This window comes from Fonsecaea multimorphosa, assembly GCF_000836435.1.
Source record: "Fonsecaea multimorphosa CBS 102226 unplaced genomic scaffold supercont1.34, whole genome shotgun sequence".
Taxonomy (NCBI): Eukaryota; Fungi; Ascomycota; class Eurotiomycetes; order Chaetothyriales; family Herpotrichiellaceae; genus Fonsecaea; species Fonsecaea multimorphosa.
Window position 1 is genome coordinate 171,034 of NW_015971668.1, and position 18,885 is coordinate 189,918.

The 18,885-nt window shown below is 53.7% G+C and overlaps 7 protein-coding genes across 7 annotated transcripts; 3 read left to right on the plus strand and 4 right to left on the minus strand.

Moving 5' to 3' along the window:
- Positions 1–1,159: 1,159 nt before the first annotated feature.
- On the plus strand, positions 1,160–3,829 carry Z520_10967 (uncharacterized protein; the record flags this gene model as incomplete). The annotated part of the gene is made up of 1 exon (XM_016781458.1): positions 1,160–3,829. One exon carries the CDS (start codon positions 1,160–1,162, stop codon positions 3,827–3,829), a length of 2,670 nt encoding a protein of 889 aa, XP_016627447.1.
- Positions 3,830–4,736: 907 nt separating this feature from the next.
- Positions 4,737–6,448, minus strand: Z520_10968 (uncharacterized protein; the record flags this gene model as incomplete). The annotated part of the gene is made up of 2 exons (XM_016781459.1): positions 4,737–4,924; positions 5,086–6,448. 2 exons carry the CDS (start codon positions 6,446–6,448, stop codon positions 4,737–4,739), a joined length of 1,551 nt encoding a protein of 516 aa, XP_016627448.1.
- Positions 6,449–7,072: 624 nt separating this feature from the next.
- Positions 7,073–9,124, minus strand: Z520_10969 (uncharacterized protein; the record flags this gene model as incomplete). The annotated part of the gene is made up of 1 exon (XM_016781460.1): positions 7,073–9,124. The coding sequence occupies one exon, from the start codon at positions 9,122–9,124 to the stop codon at positions 7,073–7,075; it is 2,052 nt and encodes a 683-aa protein (XP_016627449.1).
- A 1,861-nt stretch (positions 9,125–10,985) lies between these two features.
- On the plus strand, positions 10,986–11,852 carry Z520_10970 (uncharacterized protein; the record flags this gene model as incomplete). The annotated part of the gene is made up of 1 exon (XM_016781461.1): positions 10,986–11,852. The coding sequence occupies one exon, from the start codon at positions 10,986–10,988 to the stop codon at positions 11,850–11,852; it is 867 nt and encodes a 288-aa protein (XP_016627450.1).
- A 306-nt stretch (positions 11,853–12,158) lies between these two features.
- Positions 12,159–12,998, minus strand: Z520_10971 (uncharacterized protein; the record flags this gene model as incomplete). Its single annotated transcript, XM_016781462.1, has 1 exon — positions 12,159–12,998. One exon carries the CDS (start codon positions 12,996–12,998, stop codon positions 12,159–12,161), a length of 840 nt encoding a protein of 279 aa, XP_016627451.1.
- A 1,287-nt stretch (positions 12,999–14,285) lies between these two features.
- On the plus strand, positions 14,286–15,368 carry Z520_10972 (uncharacterized protein; the record flags this gene model as incomplete). Its single annotated transcript, XM_016781463.1, has 2 exons — positions 14,286–14,319; positions 14,377–15,368. 2 exons carry the CDS (start codon positions 14,286–14,288, stop codon positions 15,366–15,368), a joined length of 1,026 nt encoding a protein of 341 aa, XP_016627452.1.
- Positions 15,369–15,589: 221 nt separating this feature from the next.
- On the minus strand, positions 15,590–18,483 carry Z520_10973 (uncharacterized protein; the record flags this gene model as incomplete). Its single annotated transcript, XM_016781464.1, has 2 exons — positions 15,590–18,321; positions 18,375–18,483. 2 exons carry the CDS (start codon positions 18,481–18,483, stop codon positions 15,590–15,592), a joined length of 2,841 nt encoding a protein of 946 aa, XP_016627453.1.
- Positions 18,484–18,885: the final 402 nt, after the last annotated feature.

Sequence of the window (18,885 nt, forward strand, 5' to 3'; positions counted from 1 at the left end):
GAGATCAGTCAACGAATAACGAATACCTACCTAGGTAGGTAGGGATAAATGCAATGGCTAGTGAAGCCTGCCTTGCCATGGCGACAGCATTGGAATGCTGCGAGTGCTCCATACCTCGTACCTCGTAGTCTGGACTCAACCATGGCATCTCGATGTGCTCTTGCCAGCACCAGCACCAGCACCAGCCACCTCACAATTCGCAGGCTGCTAAAACACCAATACCGACGCCTGCCCTGCCTGCCGCAGTCAACAACACGACTTCTCCCTTTATCCATCTTTCTCTTTCTACATACTCGTCGCACTGATTTCCGTACTCCGTACTTGTTACTCCTTTACTTTTGTACCCCGTACGACTTTCTGTCGCACCTCACCACAACGAGCCTCTCGCTCATTTACACTTAGCGACGCTACGAGTGCATGCCTACAATAGGATAACCGAAGACACACGCCACGCCTGGCAGATCGAATTCAGATCTCAGACACACCCGCATTTGATTGTCGTGAAACAGCCACACTGCTCAGACTGCCTCAGCGTCCGATCCTCCCCCTTGCCATCGGCCCAATCCTATCGCGGGCTGTCAGCGGCCGCATCTTCCTGCGTAACTTTGACCAAAAAGCCACGAGTCTCAGCGTGACGCCTGTCCCACCTGCGACGCACATCCTTGGGCATGAAACACTCCCGAAAACCTCATCTTGACGACTGACACTTGGAAAAACATTATATACTCTCGACCCCCCCGGACCTGGCAATCCACCTGGACGGCACGAGCTCGTCTCGATTGCATCAGGGACATCCACAGGGATTTCCCACCAAGCACCACAAAGTGCGACGGACCCTCCAACCATCGGTGGGCCATGACGGACACTTGCTAATCCTTGAAACCTCCCCAATCGATGTCCGCCAACCCAGAGCAGAAATCCTGCCAGCCACTCTTGGAACTCACCAACTTTCCCACTCTTTGTGGCGGTCGCAGCGTCGGTGCTACAGTTCTCCGGCAAGGCCACCCCTGACCGGACTCCTAGCTGCTCCTGACAGCCAGTCAAAGGCCAAACAAAGCAGATGGAGGAGCCCCTAACTCGGCCAGTTCTTCCCCATGTTTGGCATAGTCTCCTGGCTGGAGCCCTGCCACCGTCATGCCCTGGGTGTCCATCCTCCACAATGTCAGCACCTTCCGCAATCCCACCAATCGCCCCAACACCCCTACCAGGGGCTGGGCCAAAGGCGCCATTGGGAACTATCCCAGTTGTTTGCGATCAAGCTTCGACGTCCAAGTTGGCGGACCTTGGAATTGTCGAGCTCGATTGTGAAGACAGCCTCTGGCATACATCGACACTCGTTTCTTCAAAGTCAGCACATCGTCGACATGCAGATATAATATTGTTTGAACGAGATCAACTCGTCATCAACACCTTTCGTTCCTCGGAAATTAGCTTCGCCCCGCTAACTGCACAACTTCTCAAGACCTATTCACGCAACACCCACAATTGCGACCACATCAATGATTTCTCATTGAAGTCGGTGCAAGGCTCAGACCTTGAAATTCGCTCGCTTACTCCCTTATCGAACGCACATAATATCATCAGCACGATGTCCACGACAGTTACCAGTGTTCCGGGTTCACCACCCGACCTGTCGGCCTCTCGATCTTCCAAATCGTCCTCTTATTCCTCGACCTTCTCGAGTCCCGATGGCTTGGAAGCAGACATAATCAATTTCGAGGAAATCGGCCTGGAAGACGACAAACATGCAACGCCCAGATTCTGTCATTCGCGCGACGTTTCAACGCAGTCTGTAGGTTCGCAACACGAACTGATCAAGACGAAAGACTCTGGCTCGGGGGAGAGAAAGCCCACGCTACCACAAATACAGACTCAAGTCTCGGTGCCAGGACCTAGGCACGATTCAGCACCGCCACGAATAGCTGGCTCGAGACTGGCAGCTTTCAAGCGTGGGTTTACGACCCCGGAGACATTTTACTCCAGTATGAGAACTAGATCGTCCTCGCCCCCAGAACAAAGGAATCCTGCCTCCTTCTCGACTCCGTCACTCAGTGCTGGCGGTCTTCAACCTATTCCCCAATCACCGGCAAACACTCTGGGAGTGCAAGGCAGGCGGGCCTCATGGCAGCCTCACAGAAAAAGTGTCAAAGAATTGGAGGCAGAATATCATGATTCCGATGATGAGCTCCCTGAGGATGCAAGTTTATGGAACGTCCCTCTCTCTCCTCATGCTGCAGGACAAAGATCACACCGTTCCAGCTTCCGCGGAAGCCCGGAAAGGGATCAACCAGCTCCGAGTCCACGACCCATACCTCTTGAACACGCCCGAACAGCTCCAGAAGTACCACCGCGGCCAGGACTGCACTCTCAAAGCCTACCAAAGAACAGAGCCCCTCCGAGGTCATTCTCACTCACACCCGCAACGTCAAATCCATCATCCCCACGCAAATCTGGCCATACTCTCAATGGCAGGACAAAATCGTGGAACATTGCCATGGCCGACTTGAGCGAGGAAGCAAGAATCATTTCTGAGGCGTTGGAGTATCATGCCGAGGCGAAGGAACAAGAACGACTCGAAAGAGTTCGAGGGGGATCATCTCGGGGCAGCCCTGAAACCTCGATGGACCGAGGTTCGAGATCCTCATCCATTCAGCTTCCTCCAATCCAAAAGAGTGCGTTGGATTTCATGCCGATTTCCAGGGAAAAAGAGGCCATCCTGTCACGGACGAGACCATCGTGGTTACCACCAAAAGATCCGAAGGAGGAGAGACGGCATCTGAGAGAGTACCAGCGGATGATGGCCGCATCAATTGAAGCCGAAAAGAAACGTCGCACAAAGCTGCAGGTTCAGCAGTGCGAAAAAGATGACACCAGAGAGTCTTTAAATCGGATCTGGCATTATTATATTGACGAGACTACGGATATCACAACCATCGACAAACGAGTCAATGACCTTTGCTGGCGTGGAGTCAGTCCAAATCTTCGCGGGAAGGTTTGGCAAAGAGCAGTGGGAAATTCTCTTGGTCTTACTGTCCAGAGCTACGAAAAAGCTTTGCAGCGAGCAAAGGAAATCAAAAATCGAAGTGGCGGCCGGCTTGACCGAGACGAGAAGAGCATGGAAAGATGGTTTGTCGATATCGAACGAGACGCAGAGACAGCTTTCCCTGAGCTCAACCTGTTCCAAAGGCACGGACCACTCTGGCAGGATCTCATTGACGTTTGTGAAGCGTACGCATGTTATCGGAGTGACGTGGGGTACATCTACGGGATTCAACTTATTGCTGCATTACTGCTATTACAACTATCAACCCCGACCGACGCCTTTATCCTACTGGCCAATTGTCTGAACCGTGCTGTGCCGCTGGCATTCCAGACCGATGATACAACTATTACAAATCGCACCTATAATCACGCTGTGTCGACTTTGGGAATCAAGTTCCCGCGTCTATATGAATATCTGTTTGGGTCCGTCGAACAAGGGGGTCTTGGTTTCCGCGGAGAGGAAGTTTTCGAACCAATGCTCCGGACAATCTTTTCAAATGGGCTGGATGTCGACCGTCTTTGTCGGATCTGGGACATTTGGATCTTTGAGGGCGACCGGACACTGGTCAATGCGGCGGTGGCTATCTTGGGCAGCCTCCAACAGCAACTCTACGATGTGCAGGGTGACACTGATTTGAAAAGGCGCAACATCCAAGAGATGTTGGGATGGGGTCCCTTCAACCGTCTCCCTCAATCCGGGCATTGGAACCTCCAGTTGATGGGTGATGAAGACAAGTTTGTGGAAGAAGTGCGACTCGCGGGAATGCTCGACTATACCGGCAAATAAATATTAATGACGACAGTGTACACAAGATTGTACAGACGAATATGCATAAGCATCTTTGACAGCAAGAGACGCTTTGATTCGATGGTATTGCTTTTTAATCAATGACGGCCTGACCATGATGATTTCTTGTCAGAGGAAGAATATTTTGGGACACATTGGTATCTTTGGATTGGACTGCCGTTGCTGTCGGCCCTAATGTTCAACACGGTTGAGAAGGCACACCTTCGATGACCGCGCACCTATAATGCGAGAAATTCATACTGAGCATATGCCCTGCTGATTCGTCCCGTGCCTTACAAGTGCCACGGCCATAGCCATTCAAGTACCGAGTACCGAGTAGAGATTTTGTCAAGCGGTCTCTGTTGTGAAGCGCCGCTCCTGCCCCCATTTGCGGTTTCTTTTTGTCACTGCTCAAGGAGAAGGAAGCCGGCCTCATCCCCCGAGAAAAGGTCCTCGTATGTAGGAACACGGCCACACCGGGTGCGCTGACGAAGAACGAGGTACAGTCAACGTCGTGAGTGTGGCCAGTCATAAGTCCAATCTACCGAGTACAGTATCTTTTGTTTACTCCTGGGTCCGAATTAGTGCGCTTCGCGGAACATTCCGAGCTTTCTACAAGGTATTCCAAATGTTACCCTGTACGACGCAATGTAGATATCGCATGCCAGAAGCAGAAAGGGTCACAAGATGATTAACTCGTACACCGTTCCCACTTTGGCACTTTCCTTGAGGTCCTCGCGCGCTATGTCTGCAGTGTCAGTCTTTAGTATAGCTTGAATATCTAGGTAGGTAGTGAGGAGCAGTCTTGCAGGTGATTGCTGCTCTCTCTCTCTCTCTCTTTTCTGCGTCTGGACCGTTCCGACGAGTCCATGTTCTTGTTTCGACACCAATCTATCTCCATGGTATGCTAAAGTCTAGCCTTCAACCCCCTCACCCACGCCTCACCATATTCCGCCCCCGAGTCATCATCACCACCGACCAAACGATCTGGGATCTCCATCTCAAGGACCTTTGTGTTGACGAACGACGGGTTCAGTTGGTCGAGGGACGTCACGCCCATGCACCGCATTGTGGTTTCGATTTCTTCAGATAGAACTGGGAACAAAGAGGATGGGGGTTTAGCATGTGAAACTGTTTCGTCTTTTCACATAAATGGCAAGGGGAGGGGAGCGGTGTTGGGTAAGAAATGGATCAAGGGGGGCCCTTTCCTCCGAGAATAGACTGGAAATAGGCAGCTGAGGGGGTAGCACACTTACGTTGAATGACCTTGGCGACGCCCTCGTCCCCCATGGCGACAGAATACATGAACGGCCTGCCCAAAGACACGCCCCTGGCCCCAAGACACAAGGCTTTGATGACATCGGCGCCCCTCCTCACCCCGCCGTCCAAGTAGATCTCTGTCCTCTTGAGCAGCTCCGGGTAGAACTTGCGGATCTCGAGTAAAGTGCGGATGGACGAGGGGGCGTCGTCGCACTGTCGGCCGCCGTGGTTGCTGAGATAGATGGCGTCGACGCCGTGCTCGTAGACGGCGAGCGCGGCGTCTTCGGCGGTCTGGATGCCCTTGATGGCGATGGGGCCCGCGTCTTCCCGACCCTGGCGCCACGCCTCGCGGATCCAGGGCAAGTCGTCCCAGTTCAGGGTGGACGAGTGGTGGCCCCGGAGGGGGGGACTGTTTTCGTCGTCCTCATTAGCCGGCTTGTACCATTCCGTCAGGACGGAATTGTCGCCGCTCGCCGTGGCCAGCTCGGCCCGGTAGCGTTCGTCCTCCTCGCGCTTGCCCACCACGGGCGTGTCCACGGTGATGACCAGCGCCTTGTACCCCAGGTCGCGCGCCATGGCGACCAGCTCGAGCGTGCGTGCTTTCTCGTGCGCCACGTACAGCTGGAACCACAGCGTGCCGCCGTCCTCGGCGCCAAAGTTGCGGAATCGCACCTTCTTCTTCTCCGCCACGAGGCACTGCATCAGCTCGTCGTGCGGCACCGTCGAGTACGTGCTCGGGCAGTAAGGGATGCCTCGCCTGGCCGCCCCTCGCGCCAGACACAGCTCGCCGTCCTCGTGCACCAGCCTCGCCCGCGCGGCCGGGGCGATGAAGAAAGGTAGGCGGGATTTGGTCCCCAGCATCGTCCGGGTCATGTCGACCCGTCGCACATTGCGCATCACCCGCGGGCGCAGCGTCACCTTCTTCCAGTCCTGTCGGTTGTTGGTCAGGGACCCCAGGCTGTCGGCTGCCGAGCTGAAGTAGACGTAGGCGCTGTGGGGGATGATGCGCGTGGCGGCCTTCTCGACGTCGTCCAGGTTCATGCAGTGCGCGAGCGGGATCCGGGCCATCTTGTCGAGATCGCGCGTCACTTGCGGCGTCGCCAAACTCGATACCGTGGCCGGATCGACCGGTCCCAGGTGTTTGTCCTGCGGTAGCGAGCGTTCAATCGTGCCCGGCGGGTGGATGGGTTCGTACATGGCCGTGGCGTCCTTGCCGCCGTACTGCAACAGGATCTGGGCGCCGCCGGGGTGTTTTTCGAGATAGTCGGTGACATCGTAGACTTTGCCCGACACGATGACCCAGCACGAGTCGCGTGAAGCGTGCTGGGCAACTTCGTTGCCGTTGAGCAATTTCGACATTTTTTTTTTGGAGTTGTAGCTGTGATGTTTCTTCCACACACAGACACACACAAACACACACACAGAGAGAGAGAAAGAGACAGAGCAAGCAAAGACGCGATACCTGCCCTGGTGGTTTCGATGCCTCTTTCTCCTGGACCCGAGAAATGATAGAAGTCTGACAATAGAGGAAGAAGATGAGACAGTCCACTTTCTTTAATATCAATCCCGCCGGCTCTGTAGATGGCTCGGGAGATATGGGGCGACGGCGAAAATCCCGGCTTGTGGGGGGCTGGGGACGGGCGGTAAATGATAACCACTTCTCGATCCCCAAACCGAGGCCCCTTTAGAGGTCGTGATGAGGCCTTAAGAAAAAGGCTTAGTTAGTCCTTCCCCGCATCCAGCAATCGAGAAGAATGCCGCGGGTATCCAGTGGTGCCTGTAATACTAATGCTAGCATTACTATTTGCCCTTCTCCGTGTCAGTCCTTGTCTGGGCATGTCCATGGGCTCGAGGCTGAGGGGTAAGGGGCGCCCAAGGTCGCGGCGACATGTTCTTCGTATCTCGTACTTATATACAGTATATGCTCATACAACCAGAAGAGCAGGAGTTGATCTGCTTCCCATTCGCTGTTTGCCCACACACTCAGACCAAGGTGAAAACCTCGTTTGGCAGCCCTTGTCTCTTCTGCTCGTCGATACCACGGCCGCCCATGTATTCCTCCAGGAAGCATTCTCCAACAAATTCGTATCTCGTTTCCCTTTCTCGCGTCTCTTCTCCTTCTGTCCCTGTGTCGTGCTTCTGCTCCCTGACCACGTACGGAACAGACCCTCCGTAGAGGATGACCACGAGGTCCCCGACCCGCGCTCCCGCGGGACAGAGTCCTGTCAATCCTTTCTCCTGTGTTCGGAACAAACAGTGGTTATGACACCCAACAGCACCAGTTTCTGCGGCGTACTCGTCGTGAACTGCAAAATGGCTCTCCCACAAATCGGGACTGTCGTTGGTCGTATACGTCTCGTGGTTCTTGGATCCAAGCTGGTAAACCCATTTCCCTGTCAGGTTCAGAGGATCGAATATCCCGACGTACGTCCTGTGAATGGCTTCGCTATGTTCCCACGGCTTGAAATACGGATACGGTCCAATGGACGAAATCAAGTCGATTCGGATCCCCAACAGCGGAAGTAGGGGGGAGTATCGCGACGTGGTCAGGAGGTTCATATCTAGCTGGGTATCCCCACAAGCCCGATAATTTCGCTTGTGGTCCAGTCCAAGCAGTCCAAGAGCCCAGTTGCTGTGACCCCGATACGACCATGACCACGACGGGAAGCCAGGCGCAACCCATCGTTTCCCCGGAAACGTCGTGCTGAGCCACGACCGACCATCCAATGCTTGTATGGCAGATAGGATCCGTAGAGAGCGATGGTGCATGATCCACCAACGCGTGAAATTTCCAAATACCTCCGGCGCTGCCTTCCGGTAGTCAGGGACAATCTCGGCTGGCAACGAGCCCAAATCGGCCGTCTCTTGATCAAATTGCAACATAGCAAAGATCTTGTCCCGAGGGTCCTCGGCATCCAGGTCCAGACCTTTGATGAGGATTTCGAGAATTCCAAGTTCCGTGGAAGAGCCCGTGAAGGAATCCCGCCAGACTCGGGAGCTTAGAGAATCAAAAATATCTTGGTAGATCGGGGGCAGTTGAGCCTTGTAGGACGAGTTCATTTTCAGATCCGTCAGCCGTATACACTTGTTGACTCGCAGCAGCGCTGGCCAATCAAGAGTATCTTCACCACAATGGACGACTATCCCTCTTGCATTGAAAACCTCCTGGACAACCCAGGTCCTGCGAAACCAGGGCGATTCAAAGAGTGCCAAGTCATCAACAAATTCGTCCACCCCCAGCTCGGCTTCCATTAGAGGATGATGGAGGTCTGCAAGCTCCCAAGCCTTTGTTTTGAAGTGTCTGTCATTGATGGCTCGGATTGTCTGAATGGCGCTTTTCGTCACACTGTTTCCCTCTCCTAACCAAACAATCACCCTCGAGGCGTTCATAAAAGTCATGGTCATCAGCCTCACCTGGCTCGATCGTTCGTCCAAGTCAGCCTGATTGATGCTGATCGCATCGATCCATATAGTACGAGGCGGACCGGTCTGGGTTCTGAGCGTCCTCAACGCAGAGTAGAGGTTCGATGTGATAGACATTGTCAATTCTGACGGCTGGCCGCCATTGTGCACTCTCACCACGATATTTTCCCGGTTTCTTGGATCTCCCCAGCAGTATGAAAGAGCCTCATAAGAGACCGAGCACTTATACAAGGAGGTGTGGATCAGCGTACAGCTTAGGGGTTCTTCAGAGAGACCAGGTTGCAATAGGACCAGCCGAATTTCGCCCACGGACTGATTTAGAGGTCGATAGCAGGAACTGGAGGCACCGGCAGCGTCGCCCGTTTCTACGAGCCTCGGAAGATATGAAGGAACGGTGTCTGGAGATTTTTGGATTCCGTGTACCTCGATCTCAGCCTCCCGCACGTGGTTGATCCAGCCCGCGAATTGTGCTTTGGGGGTCACTCTAAGGGTATCACCTGGCCGAACAAGGCGGACCCATGCCGAGGTCATGTTATTGTTGCTGTCAGCTTCCCAAGTGACCTCATGGTGGCGGTATTCGTCACTAGCATGGACGTTGTACTGAAATACCATCCTTGGAGCGCGATAATGGCCTCCTGGAGTGATGACTGTGGCTACAAACCAGGTGAACGAGCGTTCAAAAGTACCGCCATAGATATGGGACTCATCACTGAAGCCTGACCGAGTGAGATACGTCTGCAGACATATTTGATGGGAGGTGGGTCACCTTGATCATGAGAGCATATTTTGAAAGTCACTCGTGTGACGAAACGCATGGCTTCGGGCACCTGGAGCTCAACATAGGGCTTTTCGGGGCAATTTCTCCCAACTTTGACATATCGTTTTTCCTTTGCCTTGACAATCATAAGTTTTGTCGAGTCCCATCTCCTTGGTAGATAGGTCGATCGCTTTTTGGAGCAAAAGGTGGATCAGCAAGTGCGAGGACTCAGAGAGTGTATGAATGGCGACCTCTCTTGTAGAGGTCCATATTTGGGAGCAGAGCAGGCTCTGCCTGGTGAAGCAGCTCAATCGCCAGCATGGATGCTAGTCCACCAGATAGCATGATGTTCGCCCACGTGGACAGTATGTCCATAGCGCTAGCCCAGGATCATTGGGTCTTAGACATTGAGATCTTCGCCGATATTTGTTTCTGAGATCTCAAACTATACAAACCGGGCGCATTGATGAGCAGTCTAGGAAAGGGTCGATGCATGCCGAGGTTTCCGGGCCCTCAAGGCAGTCTCTGTGCAACCACACCCTATCTGTCACCAATCGCTCTCAATGCGTTGAAACCGAGAAGCCTCAGACGGCAAACGTTGACACTGATTTCTCCCAGCAATATTGGGTCACTGGATCCCTATAGCCTCGATCATAGCAATCGCCTCGTTTTTGATCTCTCTCGGTAAGTCGTAGACAAGGCTATGCTTTCTCGTGCGACTGCGTTTGATTTCGCAGTGGCCCAGGCCTCTATCCCGTGTGTCGTTGAAGATCCCGAGGTATGGATCGTGTTGGATGGTACCATGAGAATCCTTGAATGGGGAGATCAGAAGTGGTTGCGTGCCAAAGGCAGAACTCGACAGGGTGCGGGTTCATGTATCATTCTTGTGATTTAGCTCCCAGGGAATTTGGTGCGTACCAGGTGTTTCTGCGCGATTTTGGAGAGGGGGGTGAGCGATGGTCCCGTCCTGTTGGGGTCGGTCGTGATGGAACTGAAAGTGTCAGCTGGTGACGGGGTGGTAGGTGTTATGGATGTGAAAAAGACCCAAGACAAGAAGAATTGAAAATTGCCGTTGGCTCAGCTCCATCCTCAGCCTTGACCTCATCCTGACATTCACGCACCCGCTACCTAGGTAACCATCAGCACCTGCAAGAAGAGCAATCTGTCGTGTGATGAAATTATTGTCTCAACTCATATCCCCAGTTGCTGGACTCGGTACAATTTAAGGAGGTGGCTGGCCCTATTATTGCCCCATCGACCTTGATGACCCAGTTGCGACGACCGTGTCAGCAACCTGCATCTGGATTCTGATTCTGGTACCTCATTATCTCCGAATAATGGATGCCCTGCACCTTCACTCTCCCTCCTTTTGCTGTCGTCTTTGGCAAGATGACCACATTTGAAGCTTTGGCTGATGCCTGTATCTCCGATCACTGCCCCTGGAGCTGCTAAGAGATCTACAGCTAGCCGCAATGCGCTGTGTACCAAGGACGCACGGATGGTGGACAAGGTGGGTGCAAGGACAATTGGGTCTGATACTCATATTTATTAGCAGCCAAGTTCGCTGTCGTCTGACCCCTTCAATGCTCTACTGCAGCGAAAGAGAGTATCATTGTCCTGGACTAACACTGCGTCTCGATTGAGTGTCTATAAGGTCTCGCAGCCTTCTCGTATTGATTGATTGACCTCCATCGTTCCTGCAGGTGGACAGCAACAATGGTCCATCTGATCCTGACCGGGGCCACAGGACTAGTTGGATCTTCGGTCCTCTCGCACATCCTCTCCCTCCCAGCAACCAGTACGCCGACCATCCACAAGCTGTCCATCATCAGCCGCTCCACCTCAATCCCCTGGCTATCGGAGACTCCTCCGCCTGGAACGCCCGCCGTCAACAAGCACACCAAGATCGAGGTGATCGAGCACAAGGACTTCACCTCGTACCCGCCGGAGCTGTTGGAGAAGCTCAAGGGCGCCGACGCTTGCATATGGGCCCTTGGGATAAGTCAGAGCGACGTCTCCAAGGAGCAGTATGTGAAAATCACCAAGGACTATGCGCTCGAGGCGGCCAAGGCATTCTCCTCGCTCCGGGAGGAGTCCGCGTCGCCCTCTGGTAGCGATGGGAACAAGTTCAAATTCATCTACATCTCAGGCGAAGGCGCCACTCTGCACCCACGCCCTTGGACGCCCCTTTTCGGCCGCGTCAAGGGCGAAACAGAACATTCTCTCCTCCAACTCTCCAAGACACCGCTCTACTCCAACCTGCTCTCGGTCTATTCCGTTCGCCCTGCCGCCGTGGACGGCAGCAACCAGCCCTGGCTGTGGGACCATATCCTGCGGGAGAAGCGCAGCGCTTTCCAGCGGTTTTACCTCAAAACGCTCGTGGGGCCGATTCGATGGGGCGTTTTTGGGAATGCAGTCCACAGCCCGACCGAGGAATTGGGCCGCGTGCTGGTCGAGATGGCGGTGAGCGAGCAGTCAAGTCCGTTTCCGATTGGGGACGGTGTAGACAAGGAAGGAGAGGGACGAACACTGGGGAATAAGAGGTTGAGGATGTTGGCTAGGGGGCAGGGATGGTGGAAATAGGAAGAATCGAAAAAGAGGATGGTCAGGAAAGGGCGTAGTAGGAAAACAACAACCGTTTCAACTTCAGGATATGGCGGATTAATATGTATTCAATGGTGGTTCAAAATGTACTTCTCATATACATGGATCCACAGCCCGTTTTACCTTGATCGTTCAATCATAACACGACATGCAACGCTCTATGCGTGTATACTTCCAGATGCTTCGGACAAAGACCAGTTCTGTGACGGCCCAGCGCTGTATGTCTCCATTCTGTCGTTTGGGCAAAATGTCGACCGAAAACAGGAAGGGAGCGGAGATCCATTATCAGGACATTCCCAGTCCGAACAACACAGCCGCCAGCGTCACACACACAGTAACGAGCAGGCTTCGTCTATCCATCTCCACCATCGGGGCCCCAATGGACTCACCACCCGTACTGCTCGCCGTTGCCGTCGCGGCTGGATTATTCGAAGCTGCTGAAGTACCCGTCGACGTCGGCGTCCCCCCCGTCGCACCCACCGTCGCGCTCAGCTCGTCGAATCCGGTGTCCCCACCGGCTCGTTCCGAGTCGACGTTTGTTTTGAAGAAGAAGTTGTTTTCACCCACCACATTTCCGGGCGGCCAGTACTCGCACACCAAGTACACGCCTTCCAGGCCGTTCTTGCCGTTGCAGTTTGTCCATCCACATCCCGTGGCCTGCGTGCTCTGCCATACCAGCTGGGTGAAGTGACCCGTCGCCTCACTAAAGCCCGTCGGATCGGTAGCTGAGAAGTTGTACAGTGCCCGCTCATTGCCCCAGGCGTCGACTGCTGAGATGACGTCGGGGTATCCTCTGGCCAGATTCTCGCCGTACGGCCCGTGCGAGTGCGCCCATACGCAGTTTTGGGAGTACTGCTGAGCATACGACGCGAGAGTCTCGTTCCAGTATATGTAACCCGCTGAATGCTCGTAACGGTAGAAGTTTGTAGAGTTGAGGATCGACTCTTTGAAGGTAAGCGAGTCCGTGTATTGTGGGGAGAGAGGTGTCGTGGAGGCAGCTGCAGTGAAGGTCTGCGTAATGGTTGTGCCAATCACTGTGACTGTAGAGGGATCCTGACACAGGACTTGGAGAGGGAGGAGGGATAGGGAGATGACGATGGCTGCGAGGGAGGGCAGAACAACCATGATGGGTGGTTTATTTTGCGACGTGGTTTGTATTTCTTCCTTTTTCTCTTCTCTTTCCTATGCGATGCCTTCCTATAACAACATAATGTGGCAATGCAGAGTAATGTTCAATATGCTCGGCGTTTGTGATATGGTCTTTTGACTTGCTGTACTCGGTATACACTCGCAGGCTGAACGATAGACGAAACGAGAGAGGTCGAAGCAGATTTACAAGCAAAGACACAGCGTCAGGACAAAAGGTCAAGATGAATGACACACGCCATATTTGAGATAGCTCCAGGCAGGTAGGGTGTATATGTCATGGATGAGGCGGAGTCGCCTTGGGTGCCTTGCTTCTTCGCAACGAGGGCCACTCGGGTAAGGAGTCAAGGGTGTTTAGGAAGCAGATGGTGGTGGTGGAAGCCCTGGTGGTGAGTTGCCTGGCAGTGATCGGTGGTCAGATGCGACGTCATCCGTCATCCGGAGCTACCAGTGCTTAACCAGCCTCCCAGCGAGCCGATAGGCGCGTTTAGCACCTCTAGGCAAGGGCCCAGCCACCGAGATACAGCCCTGGGCAGCCCTAGTCGCCCATGTGGAGGCTTGCCTAGCCCAAAGACTGCCACTGAGCGGATCTCCAAACGGCCGATGCCCGGAGCCTCAATATTAATAGATTGGGATCTGAAACTTCCATCGCTGTACTCGGTACATCATATGGAGTACCTCGTACATGTATACTCTCAGGATGACGGCCGTGACAATCAGCCTGCGGATGGGTGCCGCTCTTCTGCGATCCAACATCTGTAGACCATTTCGTGAGAAAGTTGAAGAGTATCGACCATCAATCCAAGACGTACCAGCTCCAGCCAGGGTTGTGGCATCCAAAAATGATGAGACACAAGGCTCCAGGTAGGAAGAACAAAGACACAAGCGAAGGAGATCAGAGGAGAACCGTTTGTCTTCTAGGAGGGCCCCCGCAATGTCGATATCGCCATCGCCCTGCATGCTCCCGGGTCCGACAGCGATAGCAAACTCAGTGAAATGTCTTTGTTTGTTTATTCACGCCAACACAGAGAACAAAAATTGTTTCGTGTCTTTTTCCCACTCACATGTTCCTCAGTTGGAAATATTCGTTGTCTTGGAAGACTAGATATAAACATTTTCATTGCTGTCTTTGAACAAGCCCGCTGCCCTTGCCTTGTGCTGTGAACTTGTTGGACGGCGCCTGCCCTGAGCCCAGATTCCCCTTCACGTCGTGGCGATATGGGCCCTCGGTTAAGCCCTTGTGGACATCGGTCGACAGTCAAAGAAATGGCTTCTAATCAGGAAAAGTTGGACAAACCCAGTAGGTTTAAGAAAGTGGCAAAGTGATCGAGACAAGATGCTGATAAACAACTCGCAGTCGCAGCTGGGATCGTGCAGGGTGAAAAGAATGACAACCCCCTAGTCTTTTCAAGCCCCGAGCCTTCCACGCAAGACAGCTCGCGACATGGGGACAAAGAACATCAGGCTCAAGAGGAGCATCCATCGCCGCAGCAACCTATCCTAGAGGAGACGTCGAAAGATTTCACGACCATGCCTCCCGGCCCAGCTCCTGAGCCTTTTCCAGAGCAGAATCTCCCAAGACCCACGAGCGAATTCACGAACGAATTCATGAACCCTGCTGCGGACAAGATCCCAAAAGAATCCATCCTCGCTTTGTTTCCCAACGAGGAAGCATGGAAAATCCAGTCGACTACCGCGAGGGAGAACTCTCGCTTGCACAGAAAGGCCGTCATGGCACAAGTCCTGCACCTCAGCTGTCTCAAGAACTGCGTCCTCCCAGAACTGCTGCATCGAGGCAATCTGCTCGCCCAAGCCACCACCTTCCCTTCCTCGGTCATTACTCAAAGCATCATTGACAACCAACGCGCGTGGATCACCTGGGCCGTCTCACTCAACGAGACCATAACCAACGTCCTCAAGCAGATCAATTGGCTCGACCTCCTCGAAGCCGAGTACGTGGCCGCCGATCCGCTGTGGACAAGTTTCTGGCGCCTACACCAAGAAGAAGTCGAGCAACAACAAAAACCTGCCTCCGCCGACCCGCCCTCGGCGGACCAAGAGATGCCACCACCATCCGCCACTGCGACCATGCTTGAATTGGAAGAGATATATGTGAGACTGGCCAACCATAACCGACGCAGACTGTTCCTGCAGATGAAGATGATGGATGGCAGAGACTGGGTGGCGCGACTGTTTGAGGAATTGCCCCCGTGGATCGAGTGGGAAGAGGCTGTCAGGGCCATGTTGAATGCCGAGGCAGGTCGGCGATATCAGGACGACGAATCGGGCCAGGAGCAGGAAAGTGGCTTTGTCGAGGAAATGGAGGACGAGGAAGAATTCGAGTTGTAAGTAGGAACCTGAGATAGCCGCCTTGCTTGAGTGTCCGTGGCGGGGAGATGAGCCAGGCGGAATTCAATGCAGCAAAAGCTGGAAGCTGTTCTGGCAGCAAGGGTGCGGCACAGAGCGACAATGAGAGGCCCCTGCGCAGAGCCCATGATACACGCCTCAAGAGCAAAATGAAGAGTTTTCGATAGACTGACACAAAATTGCTGCGGGAATCAGACTGCAGCCTACATAACTATGCAGCCATCGCCTTTCACCTTGCCCTCCACTCTCGCTCTCAGCGAAAACCAATCACTCCTCCTCTCGGCGAACTCCACGACCTCCTCAACAGTAAACACACCTTTATACCTGTCTTGGTCCGCAATGATCGTGCTCATTTCCCTCACATCCCTATCACTGGTTCCCTGGATCAGGTATATCTGCGCCAAGGACCTCAGGGCCGTGAAATAACTGTTCAAGTCCGGGTTCTTGAACGTGGCGATGAACTGCGAGTACGCGGAGAGGTCGCTCAGCAAGTTGAGCGAGCCCGCGCATGAAATCCGCTGGCGTTTGATGTGTTTCGTCAGCGTGGTGAAGAGCCGCAGTCCCACTTCTGCGGTGAAGACGTCGAGGAGAGTCTTTTCGGTCGCGCCTGTGAGCATCCCCGTGTGGTGGGCGACGAGCTTGATGACGCGCGATGCAGTCGCCGTTGGCTTGCCGGAAAAGTCCATCACGGGCATTGTACTGTTCGCCATACTGGTTGGTCTGCCGCTCATGCCACCGTTCAAGATAGAGGTCATGGTGCTTGCATGATGATGCGTGGCAGAGGCGCCTTCTGCTATGGCCAGTTCCGGATAGAAGTCGGTGGGCAACTGAGTAGTGGCGCAGATATACTCAACTTCATCCATCAGCACGTCGATACCTTTTCCCAAACCGGCGGCGACGCTCTCATCGAGCATAGCCTCAAACTTGCGCTTCTCCTTCACGTTAACGTCTAGGAAATCGTCCCGGTTAGAAATGCGTAAGCGCACTAACTCGGACTCATAGAAGACATCGAGCATTTGCTGAATAAGGTCGCCCACGTTGACGAGCTCGAGGAACGTCGTGAGCGGAGCGACTTGGACGGTCGTGGACGAGTCGTCACCGTCGGAGTTGGTGTTCGTCTCGCGAGCCGAATAATGCGACAGGTGGTCAATGGCCTTGTCGAAGCCGGCCTTGACGTGACGGATGCCCACCGTCTGTACGAGCAAGATGAAGATTGCAGAACATTGTGTGCGAGCTGAGTGGCCGGCTTCTCCTCCCAACGCGATGAATTGCGCGGCACGGTCTAAAGAAGACTTGGCGGCATGGACGAGGTTGAGAGCAACTTCAATAGAGAACAGAGACCGGATATTCTCCAGCTTGGAGTTCATGAGGGCAGCTTTAGCAGCGAGTTCATTAGGTGGGGCCTCTTGAAGGTGGGACGGAGTCAAGGCTCGAGAGCCGAGTTGGCTAGGAGTGGCAGGCCTCGACAAGGGAGCAATATCGGCATCGAGGTGCTTGGGAACGGCTTTCTGAGTGGAGGTGCCGGTGAAGACAGGCAAAATGTTGACCGGCATCATGAGCACTTGCTTGAACGATGACATGAAGTCTTTCTTATCGGCTTGCCGATTCACGTTAGACATGAGAAAACTCTCGGTCGAGGCGGCCTGTTCGGACAAGGCTCGATCCCATTGTTCGACTTCGGAATCTGCCTTGTGGCGAAAGAAAGCTAATTCTTCAGCAAGATAGGTTTCGAGATGAGGTGCAAAAATCTCGGTTCCAATGGCATTGCATCGTGCTATAGTTGATTCATCGACGTCCTCGGGCAGAGCGACATTTTCAATAAACTGCCTGGTCGCCTGGAACGTTCCCGATATGATTCGGAGATATATGGACGTTCCCCGAGTCCGAGCATCTTCGAACAATGCCGATAGAAAAGGCGAGAGAATCTCCTTGGCTACCTCTTCGAGGAGGAGAAGAGAGACCTCCTCGGCGTTGGGAAATACAGCTCGAACAATGCCGTTCTCCTGCATGAAGGCATTGCCCAGTCGTTCAAAGTATGCTTGGACCCTTTCTAAGGACAGCTCGCCGTAACCTAGGGAGTAGTCGATGCAATCCGCCACGGAGCCGAGCTCTGCTCGTTGGTTGATCATGTTGTTGTCATGCAAGAATAGGTCGACACCACTCTTCCCACCGTTGAGAATATGCATGACCCGTGCATACTGACGCATTCGTCCCTGGATATCCTTGAACTCGTACCCTTTTCGGAACTCCAGGAGAGCTGCGGTGTCAAACATACCGACGGCTTCCAAGATTTGCCGGTCTCTCTCTCCCGAACCAGGCGAGAAATCGCTGGCAGAGAAGATTCGAACATTGACCAATAGCTGAGCTTGCTGTTCCGGGAGAGAAAAATCCTTGAACGTACGGCTATGCATCGGATTGGACGCAGAGAGCAGATCCGTGTAGTATGGAGCCAGAAGTTTGTAAATCTTGCCATACTCTTGTCTGGCCCGTCCTCTGATGGATTTAACTCTGGAGAAAGCTGACAACGGCGCATCGTGGTCAATAGGGAGCCCTGTAGAGGCCGGAGTCCGCGGGCTCGAAATCTCAGCCACGTCAAACCCATCCGCTGCCGCCGAGCGAGGCCGCAAGGGCGAAAAGAGGTTCGTTTGACGGGATTGATTGACCGGAGAGGCATCCATGTCAAACAGAACTTCTGGTCTTCCCTTCCCGTTCACCAAGTTGCGATCTATTGCACTCCGCCTTTGACCTGGAGTGGTTGGTGTCTTTTGGGGCTCTGCTCTTCTCCTCGCTTCAGCGTCATTCCAGCAGCCCATCATCCTCAGGCGTTTGACCCATCGTGTATCGTCATATACCATCTCATGCATCCGGCGTGACACCCGGGCGAATCGAAGCAGATCAGGCACCGTTAGGTTGTCGATGACAGTAGCCAGAACCTCTAGAATGGTTTAGCCCACACCGAAGCGATTTGCGACAGGGAGAAGACTGCACCTGCTGGAAGAGTTGGTTTTGATATTAACATATCGGCCATCTTCAAGGAAGCCAGCGGATCTCTCCGTGGCACCTTGTTCAGCGCCGGCGGCTTCTTGGGCTTCGACATTATGAAGAGTTCGGCACCTGCGGTGGAGAGGGAGATACAGCTGCTTTTGCTTTAGGATTTCATCTTTCTGGGAGACCCATCTCTGTAGAAGCAGTGGATGCGTCGAGAAGGCGGCTCTTGACGGAGCGTCGGCCAGAGTGCAGCTTGGTTGCAACAAAATTGTGTCGGTTCTTCAGGAGAAAACGAACCCTGGCACGCTGGATGCCTGCGAGAATGCATGAGGTGGTGGTGCGGAAGTTTGCCTGACGAAATGCGACGCTGGTGACGGCGCTGTACCTCGTATGCGCCGATTGGTGAAGACCGCAAGGCTGACACTCCAACAATCACAACGCCGGCAACGTAACACCTTTTATCCATGCAGCTGTATGTGATGGACATCATGAAACCTCGAAGCTTTACATC